The sequence below is a fragment of the Trichoderma ghanense genome, assembly GCF_004382785.1.
Source record: "Trichoderma ghanense strain CCMA-1212 chromosome Unknown scaffold_5, whole genome shotgun sequence".
Lineage (NCBI taxonomy): Eukaryota > Fungi > Ascomycota > Sordariomycetes > Hypocreales > Hypocreaceae > Trichoderma > Trichoderma ghanense.
The window spans coordinates 1,154,164-1,180,941 of record NW_027395668.1 but is presented as its reverse complement, the minus strand read 5'-3'; the positions used below and the strand labels follow the sequence as shown (position 1 = coordinate 1,180,941).

Genomic DNA, 26,778 nt, shown 5'->3' with positions numbered 1-26,778 from the left:
ATTCTATCTCTGTAACTAAATTCGTTGACTCGCATGTAGCCCCCTTTATATTTTCATAATGAATTGCGCTAGCCATATTGCAAAGGGTCTTGCTGCATCAAGGCACTACTTCCAGATTCCGTTTCCCCCTAAGAGGCTGGGAGGTTTTGCCGCATGCTCTTATGCTGAGCTGTAAGCACATCATGTCCTAATCCTTGAACGGAACAGAGTAGATAAGGTGAGCACGTCGACGATGCGTCAGGCTAACCCCTTGGCTCATGTTGTTAATGACAATCTCCGACTGCCACGGCTCTCCGATAAACGGATCGCTTGCCAGCATTCTTCGTAAGAAGTTCCCCCCCGGATCTAGAGAAACACCAAGCCTTGAGTAATCATCCAACCTACTTCAGCTCAGTTTTGCGCCCTCATCCATTAACAATTGGACAAACGTGGGATATTTATCTTGCATATAGTATGCCAGGTCCAGCGGCGTAAGACCTCCTTCGTTCGTGGCGTTGATCATGTCGCTTTGAGGGGCGACGCTCCAGAGCTCTTCGAACATCGCACACATGATCTGCTCTCCACCCCCCTGACGAGTCAATTGACAAAGGGTATGCATCGGAGTGTCGCCATCCTTACCCCCTTGGAGGGTCGCCTTTCGTATGGAAGCACCAGGTCTTTTGTCATGCTGAACGAATTGTTTCACGATTTCGAGATCTCCACGATATACAGCGTATTGTAGCGGGGAGAAGCCGAGATGGTTGAGTGTCTCGGTGTTGGCCCCCTTCTCGAGCAGAGTTTGTACCATTTTACTATTTCCTATGCGAACAGCACAGTGCAATGGCGTTTGGCTGTTGAACTTATTGACCGCGTTAATGTTCGCATCAGCCCTCAATAATTGGTGAAAGATGTTGAAATTGTCGCGAGAGACGGCAAGGTGGATGGGTGAATACCCATCTTCACCAACAACGTCAATATCAGCTCCGGCTGCCAGCAAATTCTCTACAATGTAGTCCTCGTCCCCCATCACGGCACCAAGCAACGGCGTGTATCCGATTCGGCTATCGGCCTTGGTATCGGCGCGAGCTTCAAGCAACAAATCTGCAATGTCCCAATTTCCGTTGTATATCGAGATGAGCAATGCAGTTTGTCCATACTCATCTGTCTGGTCGATCTTCGCGCCGAGGTGCAGTAACATCTCCACAGCTTCAGGTGGGCCGTACTCTGCGGCAATGTGAAGAGGAGTGGCGTTGTCTTCGGCCGTGGCGTTGACACAGGGATTCTCTGTTTTCACGCCAGGATCGAATCCAAGAAGCTTTCTTGCAATCTCAAGCCCTTCTTGGCCTCGACTGAGCGCCATGTGTAGAGGGGTTCTCCCGTCCTTTGCTGCGGTGGTGACATCTGCACCCCTGTCAATCAATAGGGCTGCAACTTCAGCTGTACCATCCATCGATGCCAGGTAAAGCGGCGTGTAGCCTTCGACGTCCACCGCATTGATAGCAGCGCCATGCTCCAACAGCATTTTCGTAATATCTTTGAATCTGACTGCCATGTGCAGAGCCGTCCTCCCGTCCCCTGCTGCGGTTGCGACATCTGCGCCAGCGTCCGTCAATAGAGCTGCGACCTCAGCTGCGCCATCCGTCGCTGCGAGATGGAGTGGCGTGTGACCTTCAATATCAACAGCATTGACGTCGGCGCCACGCTCCAACAGCATTTCTGCGATCTTCGTGTGATTGACTGCCACGTGAAGAGCCGTTCTCCCATCCTTTGCTGCGGTCTTCACATTTGCGCCCCGGACAATTAACCAAGCTGCAACGTCAGCCGCACCGTCTGCTGCTGCAAGACAGAGTGGCGTGCGGCCCTCGACATCAGCTGCCCCGACGTTTGCACCTTGAGCTAAAAGCAACTGCACAATAGCCTTGTGTTGAACTGCCATATGGAGTGGAGTTCTTTTATCGTTCGCTGCAATGGCGATATCCGCATCGTTTTTTACCAACAAAGCAGCAACAGCAGTCGATCCTTTTTCCGCTGCGAGAAAGAGGGCGGTGCGGCCCTCAATATCGGTGTAATTGACACCAGCGCGGCTTTTTATAAGCATTTCTGTAATACTCTCTTGTTCAACAGCCATGTGGAGCGGAGTTGAGCCGTCTCTGTCTTGAACATTAACGTGAGCACCGGCCTTGAGCAACACGCCAACGGCTTGCGATGATTTCTTCTCGACGGCAAGATGCAGAGGTGTGCGTGAACGATTGTCGGCCAAGTCTCCAATCGTTGTGGGGTCCTCAAGAACGTGTTCGAGCAGCTGTGTTTTCCCATATATCACTGCGAGATGAATACAGGCCCATCCGAAACGATCTATGCGATTGATTTCGTCCTTGAACAAATTGACGAGGGCGATGTCTCCTTTGATCGCAGCCCAGTGAATCGGGCCCCGTTCGTTGCGATCCACGTGGAGTATGCTTTTTCTGGTGTGTTTTTGGCGCCCTGATTCGACCTTCTCAACCAGTTTCTTCAGGATATCTAAATTCCCGTTGAGTACAGCGCAATGAACTGCCGTGATTCCGTCATTTCCGGCAGCCTCAATCGGAGCATCGTGGTCAAGGAGCAGATCTACTGCTGCCTCATTGCCTATGAGACACGCGTGGTGCAACGGCGTCCGCCCCATGAGGTCCCTGATGTTAAGAAGATCGCCCTTCTCAGAGAAGACTATGCGTAGACCATGTAGTTGCAAGTTGGCAGCATAATGAAGGGGCGACCAACCGAAAGAGTCGGCTTTTTCAAGGTCTTTAATGTTCCAGTATAGTGTTTCCCCCAAGTTGTTGGTTTGCATAAGTTTCCGATGTTCATGGCCGATGTTGAAGCTATTCGGAAACGTCCCTGTGGCATCAGGTGCAGTGCCAATTAGCGTATTGAAAGTCGTAGCATAGCACCCACTGTTCTCTGCGAGAGATTTCTTGATCCATAGGCTGGAAGTCTCCCCCATGACTGTTAATTCCTCTTCCAAAATCTTCAGTTGTGTTATCAGCTCCTCTTCTATTCTTCCTTCCCGTCGTTGAAGGTCAGCTTCATGGCGGAGCCTGTACAAGAACTCTAGGCAGGCAGCCACAGCCATTGGACCGGATGCTTCCTTGTCCGGGTCGAAGTGCTGTGCCAAATCAAGAAGAGAGGAGCAAGCGCTGACAAGCTTCTCCCATTGCCGTGACCGCTCATGCTGCTCTGCCTGCTTGATTGCTTCGTCAATTATGTTTTTGACGTTCGTTAGTTTCTTTTCTAGGCTCAGGGGCATAATAAGGTCAAAGTAAACATCTGACAGTGTGCCGAAGCCGATCCTCTCTAATTCTCTGACCAAGCTGGAAATGGTGCCGTTTTTCAATTTCATTTGCTCCCAGTCCTCTCTCGGCTTGCTGTCACGTATAGGTCGCTCACTCAACGCTCTTTCGGGAGTTATTTGGGGCATCTTTGCAACTGAACGTATGAATGCAAATAACAGATCCCTGGAGTAGAACCTTTCCCATGAATCTTCAGACTTGACAACCAGATAATTCTCCTCACCGTGGGTCGTATCTCCAGGTTCGTTGGTCGTGGATTCAGCTTCGTCGGTTCCACCCAGGCCGCTGGTAGATTCAGACGTAAAACCGACGACGGAGCGCCGAAGCCTTTCATCAGGACCTTCAGGCACAAAGATCTCAGACAGCGTATGCCCGAAAACCTCAGGGGCGAGTTCTGGCATCCACCAACGGAGGTCACGAAGTAAACGAGGCCACAAGTCAGTCGACCCAAAAACCCGCCATTTGACACACGTCTCGATACCGGGATCCCTCGCCGATGGAGTCGAGTATAACCACAGTGACAGCATTGCTTCAATCTTTCCATCTTTGACACGCCACTTACCATCGCTTTTCTTCAGCTTTATGAAGATACGCTCGTCGCTTCCTTTGTATGATACTGGAATAGTCCACACTAGCTTTGTACCATTCAGCAGCTCCCCGAGAAACGTTTGCGCAACGGCTTCAATTGCACGCGACAAAAGGGCAGCCTCTTCGGAGACTGTACTTTTCCATTTCGAGAGGGTGCATAGCCTTTGGCGGGTAACCATCATCTTGTGGGCTGCTGAGTTCTTCCTCGCCTTTTTGCTGTGCAGGTCGGGGTTCTTCAAGGGATGATATGGCTGGCTACCTCCAGTGCGCACCCTCCATTTGGGGAACCTCTCGTCCTTCCAAGCAACGTGCTCACTCTGAATGGGGGGTGCGTCTTCAAATCTAGCCCACGGAGCTGTAGCAAGATTCCCGAAAGTCAGAGAGAACCAGTCAAGCTCAGTGTCCGACAGCAAGCTAGTGCGAATTGGAGACTCGTTAAGTCCACGTCGAACTATGACTCTAATCATAGTTACCACGAACGTGATAGCAAGTTGCACCACTGATGCTGTCCAGTTGAGTCCCCTCATTCCGATAAACTGGGAAATAAACCCAACGAGGGCGATGAGAGCACCGAGGAAGGTAATCTTTTCCAATCTCCAGTCCCAGCTCGGACTTTGTGCATTCTTCCCCGCCTTTTCTCGTGGCGATGCAGAAGAGCCCTTTGCCTGGTCAGGTCGATTGATACTTCGACGAGACGTTGTGATATACTCCCGTTTGCTGGATGGGTAGATTGCATAGGGCTTGAACACCTGATCATTGACAGTATGGTCCTTCTGTAACCAGACGACGAACATCTCGTGATCTGGTGCTTCGTAGCAAGTTTCTGTTGTGCTCTTTTCGACAATCCAGGCACATATGAACAACCCTAGCATCAGAAGAACAGTTCCTCCGGCGGCACACGGAAAAGCATAATCGACAATTCTTTTGCCATCTTTCAGGAAGAACTGACCCTTGATCGGTGGGTTATACGTGATGATGCCAAAATAAATCAGGGCACCGACTTGTAGCATGGCTCCAAAGGCAGCGCCAAGGTAAATTTCGCCGCGATGGATTCTGCCGTGACAGTTGAGGAGAAGATTCGGCGAACTGTTGTCGGAAGTATCCACAACGACTATTATCTCCTTCTTTTCGCCCTCTTTCGAGACTTTTTCTCCGGCGGGATCGGCCTTGGGAGATTCCGTCTTCTCAGACTCACTTCCGAGAATGGAATGAGGACGACTGACCCTACATGTAACCTTTGTTTTCTTGCATCTTGCTACCTCCACCTGAGTGCTCACACTTGACTCGTCTTGGTGTATACCAGGTTCAAGGTCGGGGTTTTCGAGAGACACTATGGTTCGTCTCCTAATTCTTTGGAATAAAGGAAGTGAAAATAAAACATGGAAGCTGAACAGTTGCCGGTAACAGGATTCCATCTTACCCAAGATATGCCCGATCACATCTTTGAAAGACTTCCAAGCATACCTCGGGCCGGTTATCTCTTACAGCATGACTTAGTAGATTATCGTGATTTAGAGTGAAAGGATTGACACTTACTTGTTCTCTGGAGTATACCACTCTTGCCCTTGTCCATGAGTGTCGCCAATTCCTCGCACCGAACAGTGGTTTGCATTCTGACTACTGATTCCAGATTAGAGCCCTTGGGAAGCAAGCAGACAAATTGATATATGTCGGCGGATCCAGGACACCTAACCACGCCATGATCCTTCCAAAGTTCGCATGCCTCGTCCGATGTGGATGACATAATCTCAACCTCTGCCGCTGACATATTCTCCCTTGCTCGTCCGATGAATGATTTTAGCCACGTTGGCCCGGCCACTCTGATGGCGCTTACAACAGTGGTAATGGCACCAATCGGGGCGACGGCCAAGAGTATGCAGTCTGCTATACCCATTGCCTGGCTCATGAACTGCATGACGACTCGTTCGCCAAAGAGTGCGATGATACTAGACACATTCTGTTTTAGCTTTAAAGGAAGGGGATAAAGCGCTTGTTAACTTGTATGGTAGCTACTCACGGTCCCAAGTCCGAGGCGAGATTGTTTGCAAAGTCATCGCCGCCATCGGCAGATGCACGACCCGCGAGCCATAGCATCAGAAGCATTGGGAGAATTGGAAGTCGAGCCATCTTTGACTCAGGGTCACAATAGTTGAGGGACAAGATAAAGCTGTTGAGCAACGGTGGTTGAAGAGGACCGAGGTTTCGTGCTTGAAGCAGAAGACGTGGATAGCCATCAGACACCTAGGGGGGGAGCAGTGGCCTGCCGCGGTCGGGCTATACTGCCCAGTATATAGACCTGCCGTTCTGATCGCAACTGTGCTCTTTACTCGAGCACAATCAGCCGCAAAATCCTGCCGCAGAGCCTGATGCAGCGTGCAGACGCCCCCCCGGAATCCATCCATTACCGATGCAGGCCCGCCCACCCATTCGTTTTGCGAGCAGCTTGTGCGGGGGGCGTTGGACACTACATGGGGTTTATGCGGCGTGGTATGCTCGGATTCGCCGACTTGTGGCATCTTGAGTCCATGGATGTAAATATGGGATAGCAAGAAGACATGGATGATGACGAAGTCGATGATGAAGAAGATGAAGTAGCTGTGAGGATGAAGAAGCCGGTGTCCGTGTGTGTAAACAGAGAAGGTCCGCCCAGGAGCTAGCTGTACCTGCCGATGGAGTCCACTTACAAGCGGCGAGCGATCTTTGCCCGGCCCGGCCCACGCAAGAGCTAGCAGGGATGTACACCATGCTGTACCAGTGCCAACCAAGACGACTTGACATCGAGATGATGGTGATAATTGAAAAATGCTTTGCTGGTCTTCTAGTATCAACGGCAGGTCATTGGTTCGGCTCTTGCTGTTTAGCCGAATCGACCTGCTGCTGGCTCAATGCGACTGCAGTTATTGGGCACACATCCGCCACCCAAACTCGAGTTCAGGCCCAAGAGCGAGGTACATGTAAGAAACGCTTGATGTAAGGTATGTGTAGACCAATGCACTGCTGCAGTACATTGTGCCTACAAGGCAACTCGTGGCTGTTGGCCACCGAGCCTCAGCTGTGCAGGGGCAGCTGCAAGGCGTGTCCATCGTGGGGGCACCCCGAGCCCCATTGGCCATTCGGCCACTCTTATCGTGTATATGTTACACGACAGCCAACACTGAACTGAGACCGTCCTAACCTCTTTTAAGCTGGCGTTGTCCTTACATTCAATTGTCTCCGAATCCTTTGTCAGAGTTCCTCGCAAGGCGCATGTTGGCCTTACCCCAGTTTGATGCCGTGGGTACAATGAGACAACAGCAACAGATACCTAGTAGTTACCTTACGCTTGGTCGAAGCACAAAGCTGGTTTGGTTAACGGGCTCCCATACGAGTGCTTGATTGCCGCAGTATGCCATCTTCATTCATTCCACTGGAATATAGCCCTCTAGCTGAGTCTTACAGGTATAGCTCTTTGGTAGAGTCATTGCTGTTCCAATGGATCGAGACGAATCTTGGTAATTTTATTTTCTCTCGGGTTTACCTACTGGCCTGGTTTATCCTTGAGCGCGGTGCAGATCAGACATAAACGTATCTACCTTAATTACCCACACAAAGAACATGCGTGCCTTTCAGGCGCCTGTGTCAAAAGGTCCGTCGGCCAGGAGGCACTGAGGTACATAAGGTATGTATCTTAAGAGTTTGCAGGGTAGCCATCAGTTACGGGTATGCCCGAGCTCCCAAAGTAAGACTCATGCGTTTCAAGTCATCATGCTTTCTATTGATATCATCAATGGTGCATATATGGACCTGAGGACGTCGTGTGCATTGCATTGTGATTCGATAAGTCAGATGGTCGTGCATTGCTGGAAGCTACCTCTATTGGCCTCACAAGTAAGGGTCAATGACACGAATTCGGTTCGTGTCCCGCTCTATCTTGTAGGCTGTATTTTTTGAGGCTCGACATTTGCTACCTTCCACCTTCTCTCAACTCGTTCTACACTGAGCAACGGTCACAGATACTTGGCCAGAATGATCTTGAGATGCCTGCGTACTCAATGCAACAAATGTCACATCATGTCTCCGGTCTGTCGGGGAGTGACAGATGCGTGGATCCCTGCAGCAAAGCGGCATGATGCAATGGCGGGTTACTGCTGGTAAGCGGGACAGCCCTGTGTGACCCATCTGCAGGGTGCCTGGCTAACAGACGGTACAAACACTGCATACGAGTAACCTCCCTGTCCGCTGACGCTGGCTGTGCTGTGCTGTGCTGTGCTTTCCCCTTGGGCGTGTGCTTCGCGTCTCTGCTTTATGATTGCTGCTGGTCGCAGCCGGAATCCGGTTTTCCTGGTCATCCATCACCATGAGCACATTGCTACAAGTTTCTCGACTGCCACGATCCCGACTCTACTTAGTGCAATAGTCAATCAGAGACGAAGATCATACCTGGTGCCTTCTCCCCCCAATACTGCTGCGACTTCCACGACACTTCAAACAAAGCAATCATGTCTCGATTCTCTCGCTACGACACCGACGAAGAGCGCCTCCCCGAGGGCATGACCCGCGTCGGCTACGACTCCGACACCCAAGTCTACACTTTCCGAGACGCAGACGGCAGCCTCTGGGAGTCTGCGCCGGGCTCCCAGTACGGCCGTCTGACGCGGGTCTCCGGGCCTGCCGCCGACGACAATGCGAGCGACTCGGAGCCTTTTCTCCAGGACTCGACGCCCAAGACTTCATGGCGACATGACATGATGCCGCTGCTCAACTTTGGGGTCCTGGTTGGGCTGTCGCTGCTCGTGCTGTTCTGGTTCATTGGCCGCAAGGCACCGGAGGAGAAGCTCGAGGTGGTCGTCAAGTGCCCTGGTAGCAGCGTAACGGTTGCGGAGAATGACAGCTGCTGGGACCTGGCTCAAGCTCATGGCTTCACTGTGGACGAGCTTGTTCAGATGAATGCTGGCTTGGACTGCAGCAAGCTGATGGTTGGGTACGAGGTGTGTCTTTCGGTGTAGCTGCAGCTGCAGACGATGATATCATTGGCAGGGCAGACTGGTCTGCTGCCTGCTTGCCGAGTCTCTTCATTGCGTCTTGTTGGTCGTTTTTCCTGCAGTTTGGCGAAACAATGGCGCGAAGAGAGCCACTTTGGCTGTGGATTCGTCTCTTTGGTCGGTCTCTTCCTCGTTCCTTTTCTCTCTGGGTATGGTGTTCTGCTGCATTCTCTCGTCGTTTACATCCATCGTCACATAGACAGGCCGCACACCTGTAGACAGACAGCTTTTAGCGCTTATCTGTTAGCTTCCCGCAAGCAAGCAAGCAGCTCCATATCAATTCAACAACATCACGGGTCAGCTCCCAGATAACGGCGGTTATAATTCGGCGCAAACCTCCAGCTTCTTATCCTTCTTCTTATTAGTGTTGAGCTTCTGCTGCCTGGCAATTTTCAAACTGGGGACCGACCCCTCGGCGAAGCGGGGCGAAAAAAGTCCCTGCTGGATGGAGTCTGGCATCTTAATTTTTTTTTCTTCCCCTCTAGGCGAAGTAAATAAAATCTTTTTTCCTCGCACCTCGTCCACCGGACTTTTCTCTTCCTCCCATCTTTTGCATTTCTCTTGGTCGCTGTGCTTCCAAGCGAATCGTCAAGATGGACAAGGAAAAGCTCGCTCAGCTGCTGCAGGCCAGCCAAGTTCGTAAGTCGCTCTCCGCCTCGTCTCTTCCCATCTCTCTCCCCCCCCACTGCCCGTCTTCTTTTTCGCGTTATCGCGAGAACTTTTTCTCTTCTTCGCGTGAACGCGCACACAGTCGAAGAGACGAAGCTCAAGACGGAAGAAAGAGAGAAACAGTCTTTCCTTCAACTGCTCCTACAAAAAGCCATCTGCTAACGTCAGCCCTCGACAGCCAACACGGAACAGGTCAAGGCCGTCACGGCCGATCTCCAGAAGAACTACTACTCCAAGCCCGAGTCTCTTCTCGCACTCATTGAGATCGCCCTTACACATGGAGACAGTGCTGTGCGCCAGCTGGCCTCCGTCCAGGCCCTGCGCCTGGTGTCCAAGTTCTGGAGCGCCACCTCCCAGGACCAGAAGCCTCTTGTGCGCTCGCACCTGCTCGAGGGCACTCTGAAGGAGACGTCTGCTGCCAACCGCCACTCCCTGGCCCGCCTGGTTGCTGGCATCGTCGGCGAAGACATGGAGTCTGGCGATGGCGAGGACTTCCTGAAGCAGCTGCTGCCCCTCAACACCAGCGACAACGTCGTGCACCGTGAGGTCGGCTCTTTCGTCCTCTATGCCATGCTCGAGGACGACCCTGCGCACTTCAGCGACCACACCGACCAGCTCCTGCAGCTGTTCCAGTCGCGCATCAACGACGACAGCAAGGAGGTCCGCATGAACATTGTCCGCGCCATTGGTGCCATCCTCATGCTCGTTGACCCCGAGGAGGACCCCCAGGCCCTCAAGACCATGCAGGGCTTCGTCCCCAGCCTGGTCAACATCCTCAAGGCCACCGTTGAGGCTGGCGATGAGGAGAGCTACGGCACCGTTTTTGACGTTTTCCACTCCTTCATTGCCTACGACTCTGCCCTTCTGGCCCTCCACCTGCGCGACCTGCTCATGTTCATGATTGAGCTGGCCGGCAACACCAACGCCGAGGACGATCCCCGTTCTCAGGCTCTTGGCTTCCTCATCCAGACCGTGTCTTTCCGCCGCATGAAGATCCAGGCCATGAAGGATGTTGGCGCCGAGCTCATGGTCAAGGCCATGCACATCGTCATCGACCTGGACTCCGATGATGAGGAGGACATGTCCCCCGCCAGAGTCGCCATCAGCCTGATTGACCAGCTGGCCAACGAGCTGCCCCCTCGCCAGGTCATTGTGCCTCTCCTTGAGCAGTTCCCCATCTTCGCCACACACCAGGACCCCCGTTACCGCATGGCTGCTATGCTGGCCCTGGGCAACGCTGCCGAGGGTGCTCCTGACTTCATCTCCACCCAGCTTCAGCCTCTCCTCCCCACCATCATCAACCTGCTGTGCGACCCTGAGCTCAAGGTCCGACACGCTGCCCTCGTCGGCCTCATCCACCTCGCCGAGGAGATGGCCGATGAGATGGCGTCCCACCACCAGCAGATCATCGAGGCTGTCCTGAAGAACCTCGAGTCCGCCTCGCAGGGTCCTTCTGACAAGACCAACATCAGCATCATCCGCTGCGCCTGCGGTGCCCTCGACACCTTTGGCGACGGCATCGACACCAAGATCATGGCTCAGTACGGCCCTACCCTCATCGGCCCCATGGTCAAGCTGCTTGATCACGATGACTATGGCGTCAAGGCCGCCGCTGCCTCTGCCCTCGGTGCCATCGCCGCCTCTATGGAAAAGGACTTCCAGCCCTACTTCGAGAACGTCATGAAGTCCCTCGGCAACTTTGTTATGATCAAGGACAGCGAGGATGCCATGAACCTGAGAAGCTCCACCTGCGACAGCCTGGGTCGCATCGCCCTGGCTGTTGGCCCCGAGGCCTTCCAGCCCTACGTCATGGACCTCATGAAGGCCAGCGAGGAAGCCCTCAGCCTGGACAACCCCAGACTCAAGGAGACGAGCTTCATCCTCTGGTCCAACCTGTCCAAGGTTTACCACGAGCAGTTTGAGCACTTCCTTGACGGCGTCTTCAAGGGCATCTTCTCTTCCCTGGAGCTGGAAGACGAGGAGCTGGACATTCCCGGCATCGACCCCAGCCAGCTCGAGGACGGCCACCTCATTGTCGGAGGAAAGCGCATCAAGGTCAAGACTCCGAATGCTGAGGACGTCGACATTGCTGAGGGCGAGGATGACTGGGATGACATTGAGGATCTTGCCGACCTCGCTGGTGGCACCACCGCCGTTGCCATGGAGCAGGAGATTGCCCTTGACGTCCTCGGCGATGTCATCTCCAACTCTTGCAACATGAACAACCTCGAGACCTATGTCGAGAAGACCATTGAGAAGGTCGTGCCCTTCACCGACCACGACTACGAAGGCTGCCGCAAGACTGCCATCTCCACTCTCTGGCGCATGTATGCTCGCGTCTTCCAGGTCTGGGAGGAGAGTGCTGGCGTTAAGTGGCAGGCCGGCCTTCCCCCCACTCCCGCTCCCCCCGCGTCCATCGTCAAGATTGGCCAGACTCTTCACGAGTCTACCATGACGATCTGGGCCAACGACAGCGATCGGTATGTTTCTCCTGTTTCTCTTCTTTCTGTTGACTGCCACCCACCATTGCATGATGACAACATTGCGTTATACCCAGCTCACTCAGATGCAAATGCAATTGCTGAGAACGCGTGTAATCTACTTCTGATCTGCTTCCATCTTTTCTACACTGTTATTTTTACCTATGAAGGTCCCAGTGCGCTTTGCTAACTAGGCAAATCAGTTCCGTTGTCACGGACATCAACCGCAACGTGGCCGCCACCCTCAAGGCCTGCGGTCCTGCCGTCCTGGCCTCCAAGGACGGTATGCTGCAGGAGATTGTCTCCGTCGTCACTCTTCTCATCACCCGCTCTCACCCTTGCCAGCTGGACCTCGGCGACGAGGACGAGGAGCAGGAGGTCGAGGACGCCGGATCCTCAGAGTACGACTGGCTGGCCATTGACACCGCTCTGGATGTCGTTGTCGGCCTTGCTGCTGCTCTGGGCCGCGACTTTGGCGAGCTGTGGAAGATCTTTGAGAAGGCCATCTACAAGATGGCGAGCTCGACCGAGGATCTGCAGCGCTCAACCGCCATCGGCACCATTGCCGAGGTCATCAAGTACACCGGCGAGGCTATTACCCCCTACACCGAGTCTATTGGCCAGGCCCTGATGCGACGTCTGTCGGACCCTGACGCCCTGACAAAGTCCAACGCCGCGTACGCTGTTGGTCTGCTGGTCTACCACTCCTCCGACACTGCCAAGACGGTGCCCATCTACCCCCAGCTGTGGGAGAAGCTCGAGCCCATGCTGGCCATCCAGGAAATGCGTATTACGGATAACGTTGCTGGTGCCCTGTCTCGCATGATGATCAAGCATGCCGACGCCGGCTTCGTCGCCCAGGCTCTCCCTGCGATTGTTAGCAACCTGCCCCTGCAGGAGGAGTATGAGGAGAACGAGCCCATCTACCAGTGCATCCACGCCCTCTGTAAGTCATCTTCTAAACGAAGCGTTCCGTTGATATCAAGTTCTAACAATTCTCGGCAGACGATCAAAACAACGAGACCGTCCAGCAGCTGACCCCTCAGCTGCTTGGCATCTTCGAAAAGGTCCTCTCACCGCCCCAGGAGCAGCTCGAGCCCGAGACGCGCCAGCTCCTGAACCGCACCGTGCAGGCTCTGTACGGAGCCAAGCCGGAGCTGTTTGCCAACCACCCCAACCTGCTGCAGCTGGCCAGTGCTTCTCAGTAAAGTGGGAAGTTGCGATGATTTAAAGATGCCGAGAAAAGATGTCGACCACCAAAGTTTTTTAGGTTGGCATCTAGACGATGAAGACATGAGGACATGAACGTACACTATACCCCTTTTGATGAGCTGCACATATCGCTAAAGAATGAAGGAAATTGGGATGGGAATGAGAGGGTATCCTAGGGAGGCTTAACAAAAATTGAGAATTGGGAGCGTTTTTACATAGAAAGGGCTGGTCGTTATCAGCAATAGATTTTATCTATCAGTCTACATATCTATCCATCTATATATACCTATGTTGGGGTTTTCGGAACCCTCGATGGCTTGGAACAGAATGCCTGGAGAATGCATGCTTATGGTTCCTGATTTCATTCTTATAAGTGATGTTTGCTGGCATTGTTGGTTTTTTGTATAGTATGCCTATTCGTGATGTGCCCATGTACGACTATGGTATCTGGCTAGTAACCGACTCTGATGGTAAGGTCAACCAACCTTCAGAGCAATACCCTTTCTTCGTTACAAACCACAGACCATGAGAGCCAAATTACCAAGCCCCTTCAACCTTTACCAAATCCTCTTCTCTACCATATCATACCGAAACACCCCCTGATAATCCCCCTCATCACTCGTCTTCTCCTCCCCCTTCTTCTTGTTCTTCTTCAGCCCCTCGCTCGGATCGGCGTTGATCCACCGCCTCTTGTCCTCCGTCACTTCCACCTCCCCGAAGCCTCCCACTCGCACGCCGTTGGCCTTGTAGCTGTCAATCTCAGCCTTGCCTGCTGCAACGAGGGCCTCCTTCTGCTTCATCTTTGCGTAGCGGTTCCGAGCGTATTTAAGCAGGATCATGCCCAGGAGGAGCTTTATGATGAGGAGGACGAGGAAGATGATGAAGAAGACGACCACCATGGTGACTGCCGCAATGACGTCGTCCGAAGTCCATTTATACCATGGACGGGAATTCAGTGGATGATCGTAGGGATAACCGTAGGTGGCGCGGCCGAGGGAGTCGCGGATGAGGGAGTCGAAGCGGTTGAGGGCGGCAATCATGGCGGGCGAGGAAGGCGTCGCGGAGGCTTCCGTGAGGGAAGTCTGCGTGGATATGGGGAGGGGCATGGGGACGTGGGCGGAGAGGAGCATGTGATATGTCTGGATGGAGGCGCGGATAAAGAGGCAGGAAAGGGGGATGACGGCGAGGCCGAGTCGCCTGGTGAGGGCGGGAGTGGTAAAGGCCTTGTGAGGTTTGTTAGCTGCCGAGGATTATGAGGAGTGTCAAGGGCGTTTAAACTCACATTGGTGTAGTAGTCCTTGCACAGGATGTCGAGGATCCTGCTGTAAAACTTGGGCTTCATGTTGTTGAACTTGGTCACGTACGCATGCTTGATGGTGTCCACCAGCATCTCGCTGCCAACGACAATGAGAAACGGCGACAGAACCTCTCCCGACATGACCCAAGACGGCAGGACGGTGAAGCTGTGCGGGAGGATGCTGGGCGAGTGCATAGGCGCGGCCTTGGTGGGATCGTCATTCATACCGGCGCCCGGGACCGAAAGGCCGCCGACCTCGACAATGTTGCGCATGCCGATGATGAGCAGCATGACCCAGAGGTGGAAGCGCTCGACAATGTCCGCGCAGGTCAGCTGGAACAGGCTGTCCTTTTCGAAGCGCTTGAAGACTGTGCTTTTGATCTCGACAAACTGGTTGGACAGGAGGAGGGTAAGGAGGGCGTTGGAGTACGAGTTGACGGCGACGTTGAGGGTGATGACTTGGTAGTACAGGGCGACGGAGTGGAGGACGCAGTATATCAGGGCGAGCACAAACATGCCCAGGGGCAGCAGAACCTTGGACCGGCCAGATGAGTTGCGTGACAGCGTCTCGGAGCTGAACAGACACTCGAGGATGTCCTGGCCCAGCGCAGAGAGCAACTTGTCTCCGACTTCGAGGATGTTGTAGACGACGTACAGCTTGATAGCCGACTGTGCGCGGATCAAGTGGTACATCCTGCTGGCGTCCAGCTTCATCAGCACCAGCGAACTGCATATGATGACGGCGCCCTGCAGTAGATCGGCCTTGTGAAACGTCGAGAGGTTGGACGGCATCGACTTGGTGCGTCGATGGCGGAACGAGCCGGACTTGGGTCCTGGGCGACGGGCCGGAAGTGACGGCGTCTTAGGCGTAGTGGCATCGTCGCCAGTTCGGCCTCGGGAGTCTGCTCTGGCGCCGTTTGGCCGGTGCCGGACGCCAGGCGATGCGCCGTCGACAGAGGCTTCGCTGGCCCTACTGCAGCTGCGTGATCGACCGCTGTCGGAGACGTCGCTCATTCTGCGGCCACGAACTGCTCGCGCTCGTCTCCATAGCCTGCCGAGGCCGTACCACACAAAGCCAACCAGCCATTTGACTTCCTTAAAGATGACGTAAATCCACCATCGCACCAGCACAGTCAGGGCCATGGTAAATCGGATGGGGAGGATGGTAAACGTGTACAGCCAGGCATCCAGACATGCGAGGGCGCCAAAGTAGAGCGTGCGCTCCAGAAAGGGGGGGATCAAGAGGACATTCTTGAGACGCTCGAACTTGACAGCGTGGGACTCGTATGGAATGTCGTTGGTATAGGATTGGTGGATGTAGAGAGGACTTGGGCGCTGCTGGGCCAGTTCCAGCTGGAGATGGGTAGGAATCGACATGGGAGGGAGTGGGATGATGGGCGGAATTGGAGACGGAGGGCGGACGCCGGAGCTGGGAGGTTGGACGGGCTGCTGCGCCGCAAAGGCCGGAGGGCCGGTCATGATGGACGGGGGTGGTGCGGCGGCCCCGTTTGCGCCGTCGAGATTCAGCTGCAGCTCCTGCGGCCGCGTTGGCGCAAAGGACAGCCGCCGGGGAGACGGAGGGGGCAACATTTGGCCACTGCGACTCGTCGGCGGTGTCGAGACCGTTCTAGAGGCGGAGACGGAGCGGCGCATGGGCGTGCGGGCGTCCCTGGACAGCGCCGCGGTGCCATTGGGATGGTGGAATGCCTCGTCTGCGCGCTGCAGGTCTGGCGGCTTCATCAGCGCCTGTCGGATCGCCTCACGCTCGTCAATGGCATTGTTGCCCGGCAGTTCTGGCGCTGCAGCAATGGGAAGCGACTTGGGCTCGTTCGTCAGCTGCTGGATTTCGGCGGCCGTCAGCTTGGGGACGTTGTCGTTGCTCGGGGCTCGTCTGATGGTGCCGCTGTTGCTGCGCTGCCGGTGCGTGTCGGCGTCCTTCTGCCGGCGGCTGCTCGAGCTTGATCTCTGGCTAACGACGGGAGGGTTCTTATTGCCATTGCCATTGCCATTGCTGTTCGCATTGCCGCTGGTATTCGCGTGTCCGTTTGACAGCCCATGCCTTTGCCCATTTCCATGCTCATGCTGGTTTCCGTTCCCCTTTGCGTGTCCATTCCAATTTCCATGTCCGCTGCTGCCGTTGCTTCCTCCACTCTCATTCTCGTCTAGTAATGGCGGTGTGTTCTCATCTCCCCACGCCTCATGACGCTCGGCGAGGCTGGTGGACGAGCTCTTGCTCGACGACGCCGAAAAGGCCATCGGGTTGGTCGGGTCTGCGGTCACTGCCATCCCGGCGGATGACCTAGTTGGTCATGCTGCTTCTGCTGCTGATGGTCGAGGCGTATCAGCGTCCATACAAGCATGACAGATGATCTTCAAGGGCGGGGGGCTGAAGAGAGAGACACGCACGCACTCTCTGTGGCCATGCGAGGGTTGTTGAGAAGAGGTGGATGATGGACGTTGGACGTTGGAAAGTTGAGGTGCATGTGGCCAAAAAGTGGCTTGCGGGCTGGGGCGCTGAGGCGCTGTGGGGGGCAGCTGCCACAGGTGGTCCAGGCGCTGAATTGCGGGCTTGGGGGGTGACATGAGCCGCTAATCGTGTAGATGCAGGAGACGAGCATGTTGTCAATAAGTAGCTACTGTAGGTATGCATTCAAGATGTATCTCGCTGATGCCTCTCTGAAATTTTCTGTAGGAGGAAGTGAAATAAGCTGGATAGCATCTAGATGGTGGAAGCTCTCCGAAAGCTACGATACTAGGTAGGTGAAAGACTAGTGCTGCAAACAGTATCAGATTCAGTGACACCTTGATGGCCTACTGTGTGGAAAACACAATGCGCAACTCATGATGACCGAAGAGTAGACGTTAAGTTCATTGGTATTACTGCTTCACATGCGACATTACACTAACTGACCGCGTACAAGTACTTTTCTGCTCTTCCTCCTCACTCCACCTTCACAGATGCTCCTCGAACCAAGCCACAGCCTGCAAAAAGGCCTGCTCCTTGGCAAACTTCTCAGCCTTGACGTTGACGTCGCAGCGCACCGCGAAGCCGTGAACGACGTGCGAGTACAAGTTGATCTGGAAGGGCTGGCCTGTCTTGATCAGAATCTCCTCCGACTTGTGGCGCTTCTCCGCAGGGAAGATGGTGTCCGTCTGCGCGGCGGCGATGGACAGTGGGCCGGTGATGGCAGCGAGCTCGTCCTCGTCCACCATGGTTGGGTGGGCCACGTAGCCGACCTCGATGCCGTCCTTGTAGTGGCGGACGACGTACTGCGGTTCATGTATCAGTATCTTGTGATGCTACCTAGAAATTGAGCGGCTTGCTTACCTTTGCGCCGAAGCAGTAGCCAACGGCACCAATCTTATTGATGCCCAGATCGCGCAGCGCCTTGATGCCCTTGAGGATGATGGGATCCACGGCCTCGGGGGTGTGAGGGTTGTCGCCAGTTGACCCCTTGGTCATCCAGGCGCCAAAGTCAAAGTCGCCGGGCCGGTTGAGGCTGAGGGCGTCACCGTTGAAGATGTCCGGCAGCAGGACGGTGTAGCCCTGGGCGGCAAAATTGTCGGCCAGCAGCTTGCTGTTCTGCCAGATGCCAATGACATCGGGGATGAAGAGGATGCCCTTGCCCACGCGAGCCTTGTCGGGGGGAGGAGTGGCCAGGTAGGCGTCGATGGTGCCGTCGATCTTGATGTCTTTGCCCTTGGGCTCACCCCTGGAGAAAGAATCAGTAAACGTTTTAAGGAACTGAAATTGCGTTCATCTTCATTCTATATCTACGATTGCGTTGTGTTTCTGTCCGTCTCTCTTTCTCTTCCCTCTATCTGTGCGGTGCAAGCCTTATGAAGCAGACGCTTTGACGGGCCGGGATCGAGCTACGGATGGGATCTGGATGGAAGCCAACAGTACAGTAAAAGAAACAGTCAAGACTCACTCGTGAAGGGTGCCGACGACGCAGCATTTGGCAGGAGGGTTAGAAGCCATCTTTGCTATGTTCAACAGTGTCTCCAATTTAGTTTGAGGATTGCTATGAAGAAGAGAAAGTTGCTTTGAGTATAGGTAGGTGGACAAAATATGTAGCGCGATTTGTCAGATATTTGAAGCTGTCGCAAAGGTTCCTGAGCTGCTTGGTGGGGTAGCCGCAGCGGAGAAATGGCAATCAATTTGTTTTATCGAGGATGCGTCGTGACGCAATTCTTGGAGCTCCACGATGGCGGGGTTCCAGAGTCAAGAGCAGGGGAACAAGGCGGCAAATGGGAGATCCAGCGGGCTCCCGTCCCTTGTCCGTCCTCAGCCTAAAAATCCGACGCTTGGCTGCTTTGCGCAACTTCAAGTCATCGCGAATTCTAGAAGACTCTTAGTGACTCGGACATCTGGAACCATCATCGGGTTTGCAACTGAGCAACTCTTTCCCCGTCGGCGTGGGTTAGGTGAATCTGTACGGACAAGGAATCACCGAGATGATATCCTACCATGCGCCAGGTAATTCCGCACCAGGGAGGGCCATCAAACGGCTATCTCGGCATCGAAGGTGCTGATGCAAAACGCTGTTATCCCCGTTAAAGTCCATCGGGGTTCACGGCCGTCGCGATTAATCAGCCAACAATCGACCTGCACTAGATGCTCCGTTTGTTGTCTCAAAATGGAAGAAATTGACAAAAAGGGCATCCATCGCAACCTTGCAGCAGCCTTGCCGCACCTTGTCGGTAGAAAGCCGCCGAGTCCTCCTGAATTGCTGAACTGCTGGGTTGTCTCAGTCTGTGATAGAGCTGATCGGTTCGCTCATTTGCTGCGGATTCCCTTTGGTTTGCGCTTCTTGAAAACCACCGGCGTGATGCCGCTCGGCTCTTCTGTCTCTTCCGCCTTGACAACTGCATCTCGATGAATAGATGGCTCCTGGCCTTGCAACTCGGCGTCGGGTTCTGATTTGATGGGAACGTCTTCCTCTTTCAGTATCTTCACCTTGGAAGAGTCGTCATCTTCAGCATTTTCCTCCTTCTTCACGGCGTCCTCTTCCCTCTTTGCTTCTGCCTTCAACGGCACCGCAGTGCTCAGAAGCGCGTCTAGGTCTTGGTCTTCGTCATCCGGCATCGTCTTGGAGTCGCGACCCCATCGCCTCGGCTTTTTGAAAAGTCCTCGCATAGCCTCTTCTTCCTCCTTCTGCTCATCCGTCTCTTCACGCTTCCTAACGCCTGTTGCCCTGGCCTCGATGGAAGTTTCACCGTCCGCTTCTGGCTTATCTTCGATTATAGTCGTCTTTGTAACCGTCCACTCGCCAGGCATAGCCATCTCGGGCCGGAAGTCGGTCGGAATCGCAACCCCCAGGGCAGCCAGCTGCTCCCGCTGTGACTTGAGCTGAGCCTCCGTCGGTGCTGCTGTCTTAGCCGGCGCGGCTGAAGAGCCAGAGGACGATCCGCTGACAACGCCATTGAGCCTGTCAATTTCTCTTCGCGCCCTCTCCTTCTCTCGCTCTTCTCTTTCGTGGTTGCGGTGCAGGTCTCGCAGCGAGCGCTTCAGGGCGCCTTGATGCTTTGCTGTCGCCTCGTGGTTTGCGCGCTCGAGCTTCGTGTCGCGGACGTAGACCGAGCAGTGCTTGCACCAGTATTTGGGCGTAGATTTCCAGTATTCCGACATTGTGACCTGGTGGTGTTTTCTGCGGAAAATTGATGAAGATTGTCGCGTGTCAGAATCGTGAAGGAAGCAGAAATGCGTGGCAGCGTAGCCTCAAGTGTGGAAGGCGCAACCGTAATGTGATTATGTAATCACAAATGGCGACTTCTTTCCGCACTCCAACTTGCGTCACCATTCAAACACCAAGTCTTCTTCCTTCACACAGCCTTGACAAGGCCGTCGATACTTCACGATCTCTCTCCATCACGATCTGACATTGCTATTTACGGGGCGGGGGGGAATGGCCGTCTTCCAGTTGTATTACTACGTATTATCTCCACCTGAAGCAAAGCCAATACCAAATTCAACGAGCCGCGCCATTCCATCCTGGTTTGGCAAGCTACTATGCTCACCAACTCCAGATGGCGTTCGTTGACCTTGTCCATACACCTGACAGTCCATCCCGAAGCACGTTCGTGTTCTTGTGACCAAAAAAACACCTTGGAAATCCCCCCCCTCCTAGCGGAACATCGCCCTCCGTTTTCTACAGCATTACAATTGGGACTGCCAGGTTGCAACACCTCCAAAATATCAAGGTCAACAATTCATCGAAGACGGTGGAAAAGTGCACAAAACGACAATGCCCGTCATGTTTCAGGCAGTCTTTCGTTTGTGTCCATTGTCTTTGGTCGGGATGGCATCCACACGAACAAAGTAAATCAGGAAGCGACGCGTCGAGCCAGCAAACGCCTTATTTGCTTGATTACCTCTTACAAGGCAACCATGCCAACCAGCGCAGCGACAACAGCAACCGAAAGGCCAGGAATGACCTTGGAGCTACCGCTGATAGGAGGCTGAGTGGGCGAAATGGGAGGGTAAGTGGGAACACCGGTGCCAGTACCAATGGGGACCTGGGGCGACCCTGTGGGAGCCTGGGGCTGTCCATCACTGATCTGAGTGACGGGAGGAGCAGGTGACGCGGTTGGGACCTGAGGTTGACCGTCGCTGATCTGGGTAACGGGAGGAGCAGGAGACCCGGTTGGGACCTGAGGTTGACCGTCACTGATCTGAGTGACCGGAGGCACCTGAGGCTGACCATCGCCTCCCTGAGAAACAGGGGCTTGCGGCTGGCCATCGGGGATGGCGGTGACAGCTTGGTTGACGCCATTGCCACCACTGCCACCCTCGGCCTCGCTGCCCTTGTTGCTGTGTCCAGCGCTGCCACCACCACAAGGCAGGATAACGAGCTCCACCGGATGGCACTGGGGTGCCCAGTTGCGGTCGTACAGGTTGTAGAAGTTGCCTGAGAGGCATTGCCAGAAGGTGGTTGAGCCCTTGAGCCCCAGCGCACCGTTCTCGCAAGCGGAGAAGCCACTTGTGGCCAGAGCATTGGGCTGAGGTGGCTGGTCGAACTGCCACTGGTTGTTGGATGCGATATAGCCTGTGCGGCCCTTGGCATCCTTCAGGACTCCGTTGTTCAGCGTCAGCAGCAAGGCGTTTGGGTTGCTGCAGTCTCGCTTCTTTGGGACATGTTAGTATAATACAAAGCAGGTGAGTAGAAGACATCGGTTGGGGATGGGACTGACTTCAATGTCTCGCTTGTTGACCTTGGAAACAGTGACCTGGAACTGTCCATTGTACGATGAAGCACAGTTGCCTGCATCGGCACGAGGGGCAAGGGCATCGACCATTGCCGACCCCAGCAGGGCGAGAAGAATGGAAGGTTGCATAGTGGCTGTTGATGTGACTGTGAGCTGTGAGTTTTGATGAGTACGGTTACGGGTTATCTTGAAGGGGTGTTGCTGACCGTCGTTGGAAGTAGTTTTTTTTTTTTTGTTTCAGAACGAGAGACTTGCTTTATACGCAAGAAACGATTGTCCGACTGCCCTTTGGAATGATGGAATGATGGGAGAACAAGTAACGAGCAATGCTCGGAGGGCCGGGAAGCCGTCAGGGTTCATATACTCGCTCACCAGGCCAAGATGCCATTACGGCCAATCGCTTCAGGAACTTCAGCCTGTCGATCGACTTGCTGCTGTGGCCGATGTAGGCAAGTTGGCAAGCCACGGAGCCGTGCCATCACATAATAGCGTCGAGAGTTGGCGAAACCCAAAATGTGGGCGTCGATCCACCTGTACGCGAATCTTGGAGGAGGTGAAGCGGTGAAAGCAACGTTGTGATGTCAGATGTCCAGTGTATGACATCGCGACTGATCAACCCTGCTCTTGGGACAGCGAATTGCTGCTCTCGTAGCTTTGCCGTGGATCAGCTGGGGTTCGATCTTGCAGCTAGTCATTGCTAATTGGGTATACAATCGACACTGTCGAGACAGACGGCCTCAGGAACGCGCCATTATGACGGGAGACTCCGATATAAGCCAACTACTCAATTCAATGGCACTGGATGGAATCCACAGGTTCAGATGTTATCCACGAGAAGCGAGACTGTGGACGTGCAAGCGAACGCCTCAATACAGACGACACTAGCAGTCAGCCATCTGCGCAACGCCTGCATATACGACGGGCAGCCAAACGGCCAGCGAAAGAAGGTTTCCGGTTAAATCGAACACGAGGCGGAATTTGCATCGCTCTCAGCCGAAGATGGGCTGAGGCGTCATGTCTCAATCGATCACTCTTCTAGTGCTTTGGTCGCCTCAATAGTACAGGAGCGCCTCAATGGACAAGAGCCTCGCAATCAATCATCCTTGCTCCCGTTTCCTGGAGGATGCTTCCATCGATGATTCCTTTGTGAACAATATCCAGCCGCGTTTCAACCGTTGCATCTTCGATGAGGTGGACCATTGATGATGCAGCTGAGTTGCAACTGGGTCATTCTATTGAAGGAGCGTCACTTTTAGCGGATCGGAATCCCCATCGACAGGCAAACGATTGATGGAGATTTGTTCAGGCGGTGCCGATCTTACACGATCTGCTCGACACTAGCGCAGGTCCTCACCTTCCGGCTTGCCGATGAGGCATGATTCAATCTACGGGGGATCCAGTATGGTGTCTACCTACTGTAGCGGATAAAGAGGGAAGCTCGGGAATGTGGAACTCCATCGGGCCAATCCTCGAGCTGCTCGTGTTTCCCTCTTGTGCTTTTCCTCAGAGCTTCTTCGGATTCTTTGCTGGGCTCGTCGTAGCCAATGACCTGACGTGGCGTTGACGTGGCTGGACAGGGTATTCAAGGTGCCGCCGAGGCAAAACTCAAACCTTACGCCAATTCAACGTTCGGGCAGGTTCCAGATCATGTTCTCATGAGGACTTTGGCCGTTTCCGGCGGAACATTCTCAGTCAGCAAGGCCATGTCGCCTCACTTTTTTCTCTGGCTTGAGCTGAGAAGATCACCAGGCCGAATGCGGACGCTAACCTGGAGTGCTCTTCGGTTACTACAAGCATGTGAGCCGTTGAAATCCGAAATGTATAAATAGAAGCGCCTTTGATGTTGGATGTGATGAAAGGCTGTTTTGCGGCCCTGTCGATGTCTGTCGATGACTGATGAGATGATGTAAGTCTCGATGTTTACTGGCGTTTTCCGATCCGTCCGGAGCTGTCACCTCTCAGCTGGTGCTCGGGGATTTCCATCTTTGAGCTGCTGGTATGATGATGAGCTACTACAATTAATCTGCCTCATAGATGCGGCCACAGACCGAGAAGTTTGCTCACCATGATATGAAGTCAAAGTGGGAGGCCATCATAATTCGGACCTCTTCGGGCCACAGCATCCGCGTACTGACACATTTTATCAGCTTTCTTCCTCAGGGCAAATTCATGACGAACTCGCCGATGTTGGACGAGCCGCTCGATCTGGACAGTCACTGCAAGAATCAGTCAGTCATCTCATCCATCCTTTGAAAAGTGGCCATTCAGGCCAAGTATATGGGAAGCTGAATATCTTCATCATTGGCCATTCCCGTTCCAGCTTCCTCAGATGCGCCACTTTGGACGTTGGCCGTTTCCGGCCATTCGCCCCCTACGTGGTGCCTATTTTCCAACATTGACGAACATTCTTCTCAATAAAGTGATCTCCAATTAGCATCAATGGCTGGTTAGGTGAGTAGAATGACGGATAGTCTGCATGTGTAAGACCAGCTGAGATGAAAACACCCAGCGTGAGAGAGACTGTAAGTGGTCATAGTGACCCTGTTCAACTTGCTCAAGATATCATGCGCACATTTAGGATGCAGCCCGAATTATGGGATGTTGATAGATTGCAGGCTTGAGATGAGTGAGCACTTGAGGTCGCAGTTGAGCCAGCCTCATCTTGACTTATCGAGAAAGTAGGTAGCCGTATATCGATGCTGGTCTACGAGTTGGAACAATTCTGGTCCCCTCTCCATCATGATGCACTGCAACCTGTGGGAGTCCTACCTTATGCAAAGTTGAAATGATGCATTCGCATCCAGAGCACCGGTCCTGCCCACGATAGCTGAGCCTCGTGCTCGTCTTTCGTAGACTTCATCCGTATGCTACCCTAGAAACCGCAGAAATACCGGGACCTCGCCTTCATTCCATCCCGTCTGCCAAATCAGTACAAATTATTTTCCATAGTCTTGTCATCTTTTTTTGCCTCTTAACACCAGCTGAGAAATTTTCATCTTTGATAGATCTCCGCTAATCGGATGAGTTGTTGTTTCCTATGCGGCTGCGGCATCTCCCCGTGGACAACAACACGATTGATCAATATGCAAATCCTACTACATCATTGTAGCATTCAATTATCTCAATGGGGCTCCCATCAATTCGGCCTCATTAATAATATAATTAAGTCCTTACACATTCGCATCCTAAATAACGAATCCCCAAGGTAGTCGCACTATACAAGCCGTGGTGAGACGCCCCTACACTGTGCTGTGCTGTGCTGTATCATCAACCCTTCATACCATCAGAAAGAACAAATCTTATGCCGATGGGTTGCATCCCCCCCCTCACAATGTGTAACATCAGGACAACACACTGCGAGATCCCAAGCTTGGTATTTGATGGATATATATGTCTGATATGGATAGTGGAACGGTGTCATTCAACGAGGTGTGCTCAAATCGGGTCAATTCATATCGCCGTACCCTTGGGTATCCGATCACCCCCCCTCTCCCCTATGTTCCTAGATGAGTTCATTGGGACGTGTTGCGCGATTGCTATCTATCTATGCTGGCAGGCTAAGCATCCGTAGTTATACAGTCATCTGTCTCAAGATATAGACTCGTTTAGGAAGAGTCTCATGAACAAGATGAGCAGTCGTTAATTCAATAATCGTCTATGGACTAGATAATTATACACATATCCCCACAGAGACCCTCACATTTAAAGTAGAAAAAGAGCAACTTGAGCATCTTTTCCTCGGAGCGAAAAAGGGGGTGAAAAAAAAAAAAAGGAAAGAAAACCTGCTTGAAACCCCAGCACTCACAATAAAAACATTTATCCCCTCTCTCAACTTACAACTCGGCGAATGGCATCATCGCAGCCGATCGGAACGCAACCCCGGAATCCCCTCCCCGATCTGGCAGGTCGCTATTGATTAGCATTACAACCCAATCTCGACCGCACACAAACGCCGCGCGCTTAGAGTCACTTTCATGGCCTTTTTCCTCCCTTGTTCTCTTTTCTCACGAGGACAGAGATAATGCGGGTACGTCCATTAGCGAAACTACCCTTATCCTAAGAGAGCAAGAGGAGGAATCAAGACGAGGTTTTTTTTTCATGCCGCAGGCCGTGGAGAGAGCGCCCACTTTGTCGATAAGCTTAACATGTGCCTTTGTTTTAAGGTTGGCCGCTTCTATCTCTTCTCCGAGGGTATAATTGTCCGACGAGTTGTGAGGGGTTGTGGGATAAAGAGCCTAGGCCTGAGAAAGAAGCTGGATAGTGCAGAGGTGCTGATCAGAGCCGTTGAACAGCTCGGCATATACCCACTATCAGGATTCAGGATCCTATAGAGCACTTTGAAGGTCAATGAGGGGATCCGTTTGGTTGCAGGAAGCAGGTGACGAACTTCTGTCCGTAACGGCATCCATGGCGTGGAGATGGACCGCAGTTACATCGCCCGCGGCTCTCTCGTTCAAGTCCCCTCCACGGCGAAGTGACTCTCAGTTGGTATAGTGATCGCCGTCCTTCGATAAGGGCACCCGTCCTTTTTTTTTGCGATTGGCAAATGCCGTGGGTGATATTCCGTCTTCGCTGCTGCTCGTTTGCTCCCCCCCACCGGCCTGCTTCTTGCGGACACGCATGAACAGTTGCGTGTCATTGGCGTTGGGCTTTTTGTGCGGCTCAAGGGGCTTGGCGAATGCAGATTCTTCGTAGCTGCAAAAGTTCTCAAGAGGAGCTTTTTTTTTGGCGTTGAGGAGGACCTTCCTCTTTGTTCGGTTTGTCTTGTTTATTGGCGTGATTGCGAATTCGGCGGTATATCGTGATGCCTTAATGCCGCGGGTTCTGGTTGAGGTGAAAAATGTTTCCACTTGGCTATCGAGAGTGTAGCATCCGGCGTTTGCGGTCTGAAAGGGAAGCTCAAAGATGCGTATCCCGTACGGCGTTCTCATGAAGTTCGAGATATCGTCGAGTCCACCAGCATAAAAGGGCCTCATGGATCCTCACCGTCGAAA

General features: G+C 53.4%; 9 protein-coding genes across 9 annotated transcripts; 2 read left to right on the top strand and 7 right to left on the bottom strand.

Moving 5' to 3' along the window:
* Positions 1-385: 385 nt before the first annotated feature.
* CCMA1212_005368 (Ankyrin-3) lies at positions 386-6,063 on the bottom strand (the record flags this gene model as incomplete). The annotated part of the gene is made up of 3 exons (XM_073702630.1): positions 5,914-6,063; positions 5,433-5,842; positions 386-5,376 (listed from the first exon to the last, which is right to left on the bottom strand). The coding sequence occupies exons 1-3, from the start codon at positions 6,021-6,023 to the stop codon at positions 386-388; spliced, it is 5,511 nt and encodes a 1,836-aa protein (XP_073558821.1). The 5' UTR covers positions 6,024-6,063.
* A 2,311-nt stretch (positions 6,064-8,374) lies between these two features.
* CCMA1212_005367 (uncharacterized protein) lies at positions 8,375-8,881 on the top strand (the record flags this gene model as incomplete). Its single annotated transcript, XM_073702629.1, has 1 exon — positions 8,375-8,881. One exon carries the CDS (start codon positions 8,375-8,377, stop codon positions 8,879-8,881), a length of 507 nt encoding a protein of 168 aa, XP_073558814.1.
* Positions 8,882-9,410: 529 nt separating this feature from the next.
* CCMA1212_005365 (putative importin subunit beta-4) lies at positions 9,411-13,274 on the top strand (the record flags this gene model as incomplete). Its single annotated transcript, XM_073702627.1, has 4 exons — positions 9,411-9,556; positions 9,765-12,066; positions 12,270-13,012; positions 13,072-13,274. Coding segments are annotated over 4 exons (3,393 nt in total), but the record flags the coding sequence as incomplete, so codon positions are not given.
* CCMA1212_005366 (uncharacterized protein) lies at positions 9,728-12,118 on the bottom strand (the record flags this gene model as incomplete). Its single annotated transcript, XM_073702628.1, has 1 exon — positions 9,728-12,118. The coding sequence occupies one exon, from the start codon at positions 12,116-12,118 to the stop codon at positions 9,728-9,730; it is 2,391 nt and encodes a 796-aa protein (XP_073558813.1).
* Positions 13,275-13,835: 561 nt separating the features above from the next.
* Positions 13,836-16,861, bottom strand: CCMA1212_005364 (uncharacterized protein; the record flags this gene model as incomplete). The annotated part of the gene is made up of 2 exons (XM_073702626.1): positions 13,836-14,501; positions 14,561-16,861. 2 exons carry the CDS (start codon positions 16,859-16,861, stop codon positions 13,836-13,838), a joined length of 2,967 nt encoding a protein of 988 aa, XP_073558815.1.
* A 666-nt stretch (positions 16,862-17,527) lies between these two features.
* On the bottom strand, positions 17,528-18,320 carry CCMA1212_005363 (Protein AIM2; the record flags this gene model as incomplete). Its single annotated transcript, XM_073702625.1, has 2 exons — positions 17,528-17,845; positions 17,904-18,320. Coding segments are annotated over 2 exons (735 nt in total), but the record flags the coding sequence as incomplete, so codon positions are not given.
* A 1,035-nt stretch (positions 18,321-19,355) lies between these two features.
* CCMA1212_005362 (uncharacterized protein) lies at positions 19,356-20,207 on the bottom strand (the record flags this gene model as incomplete). The annotated part of the gene is made up of 1 exon (XM_073702624.1): positions 19,356-20,207. The coding sequence occupies one exon, from the start codon at positions 20,205-20,207 to the stop codon at positions 19,356-19,358; it is 852 nt and encodes a 283-aa protein (XP_073558817.1).
* A 746-nt stretch (positions 20,208-20,953) lies between these two features.
* CCMA1212_005361 (Cell wall mannoprotein CIS3) lies at positions 20,954-21,913 on the bottom strand (the record flags this gene model as incomplete). Its single annotated transcript, XM_073702623.1, has 2 exons — positions 20,954-21,703; positions 21,770-21,913. 2 exons carry the CDS (start codon positions 21,911-21,913, stop codon positions 20,954-20,956), a joined length of 894 nt encoding a protein of 297 aa, XP_073558820.1.
* A 4,352-nt stretch (positions 21,914-26,265) lies between these two features.
* CCMA1212_005360 (uncharacterized protein) lies at positions 26,266-26,760 on the bottom strand (the record flags this gene model as incomplete). Its single annotated transcript, XM_073702622.1, has 1 exon — positions 26,266-26,760. The coding sequence occupies one exon, from the start codon at positions 26,758-26,760 to the stop codon at positions 26,266-26,268; it is 495 nt and encodes a 164-aa protein (XP_073558819.1).
* Between the last annotated feature and the right edge of the window lie 18 nt (positions 26,761-26,778).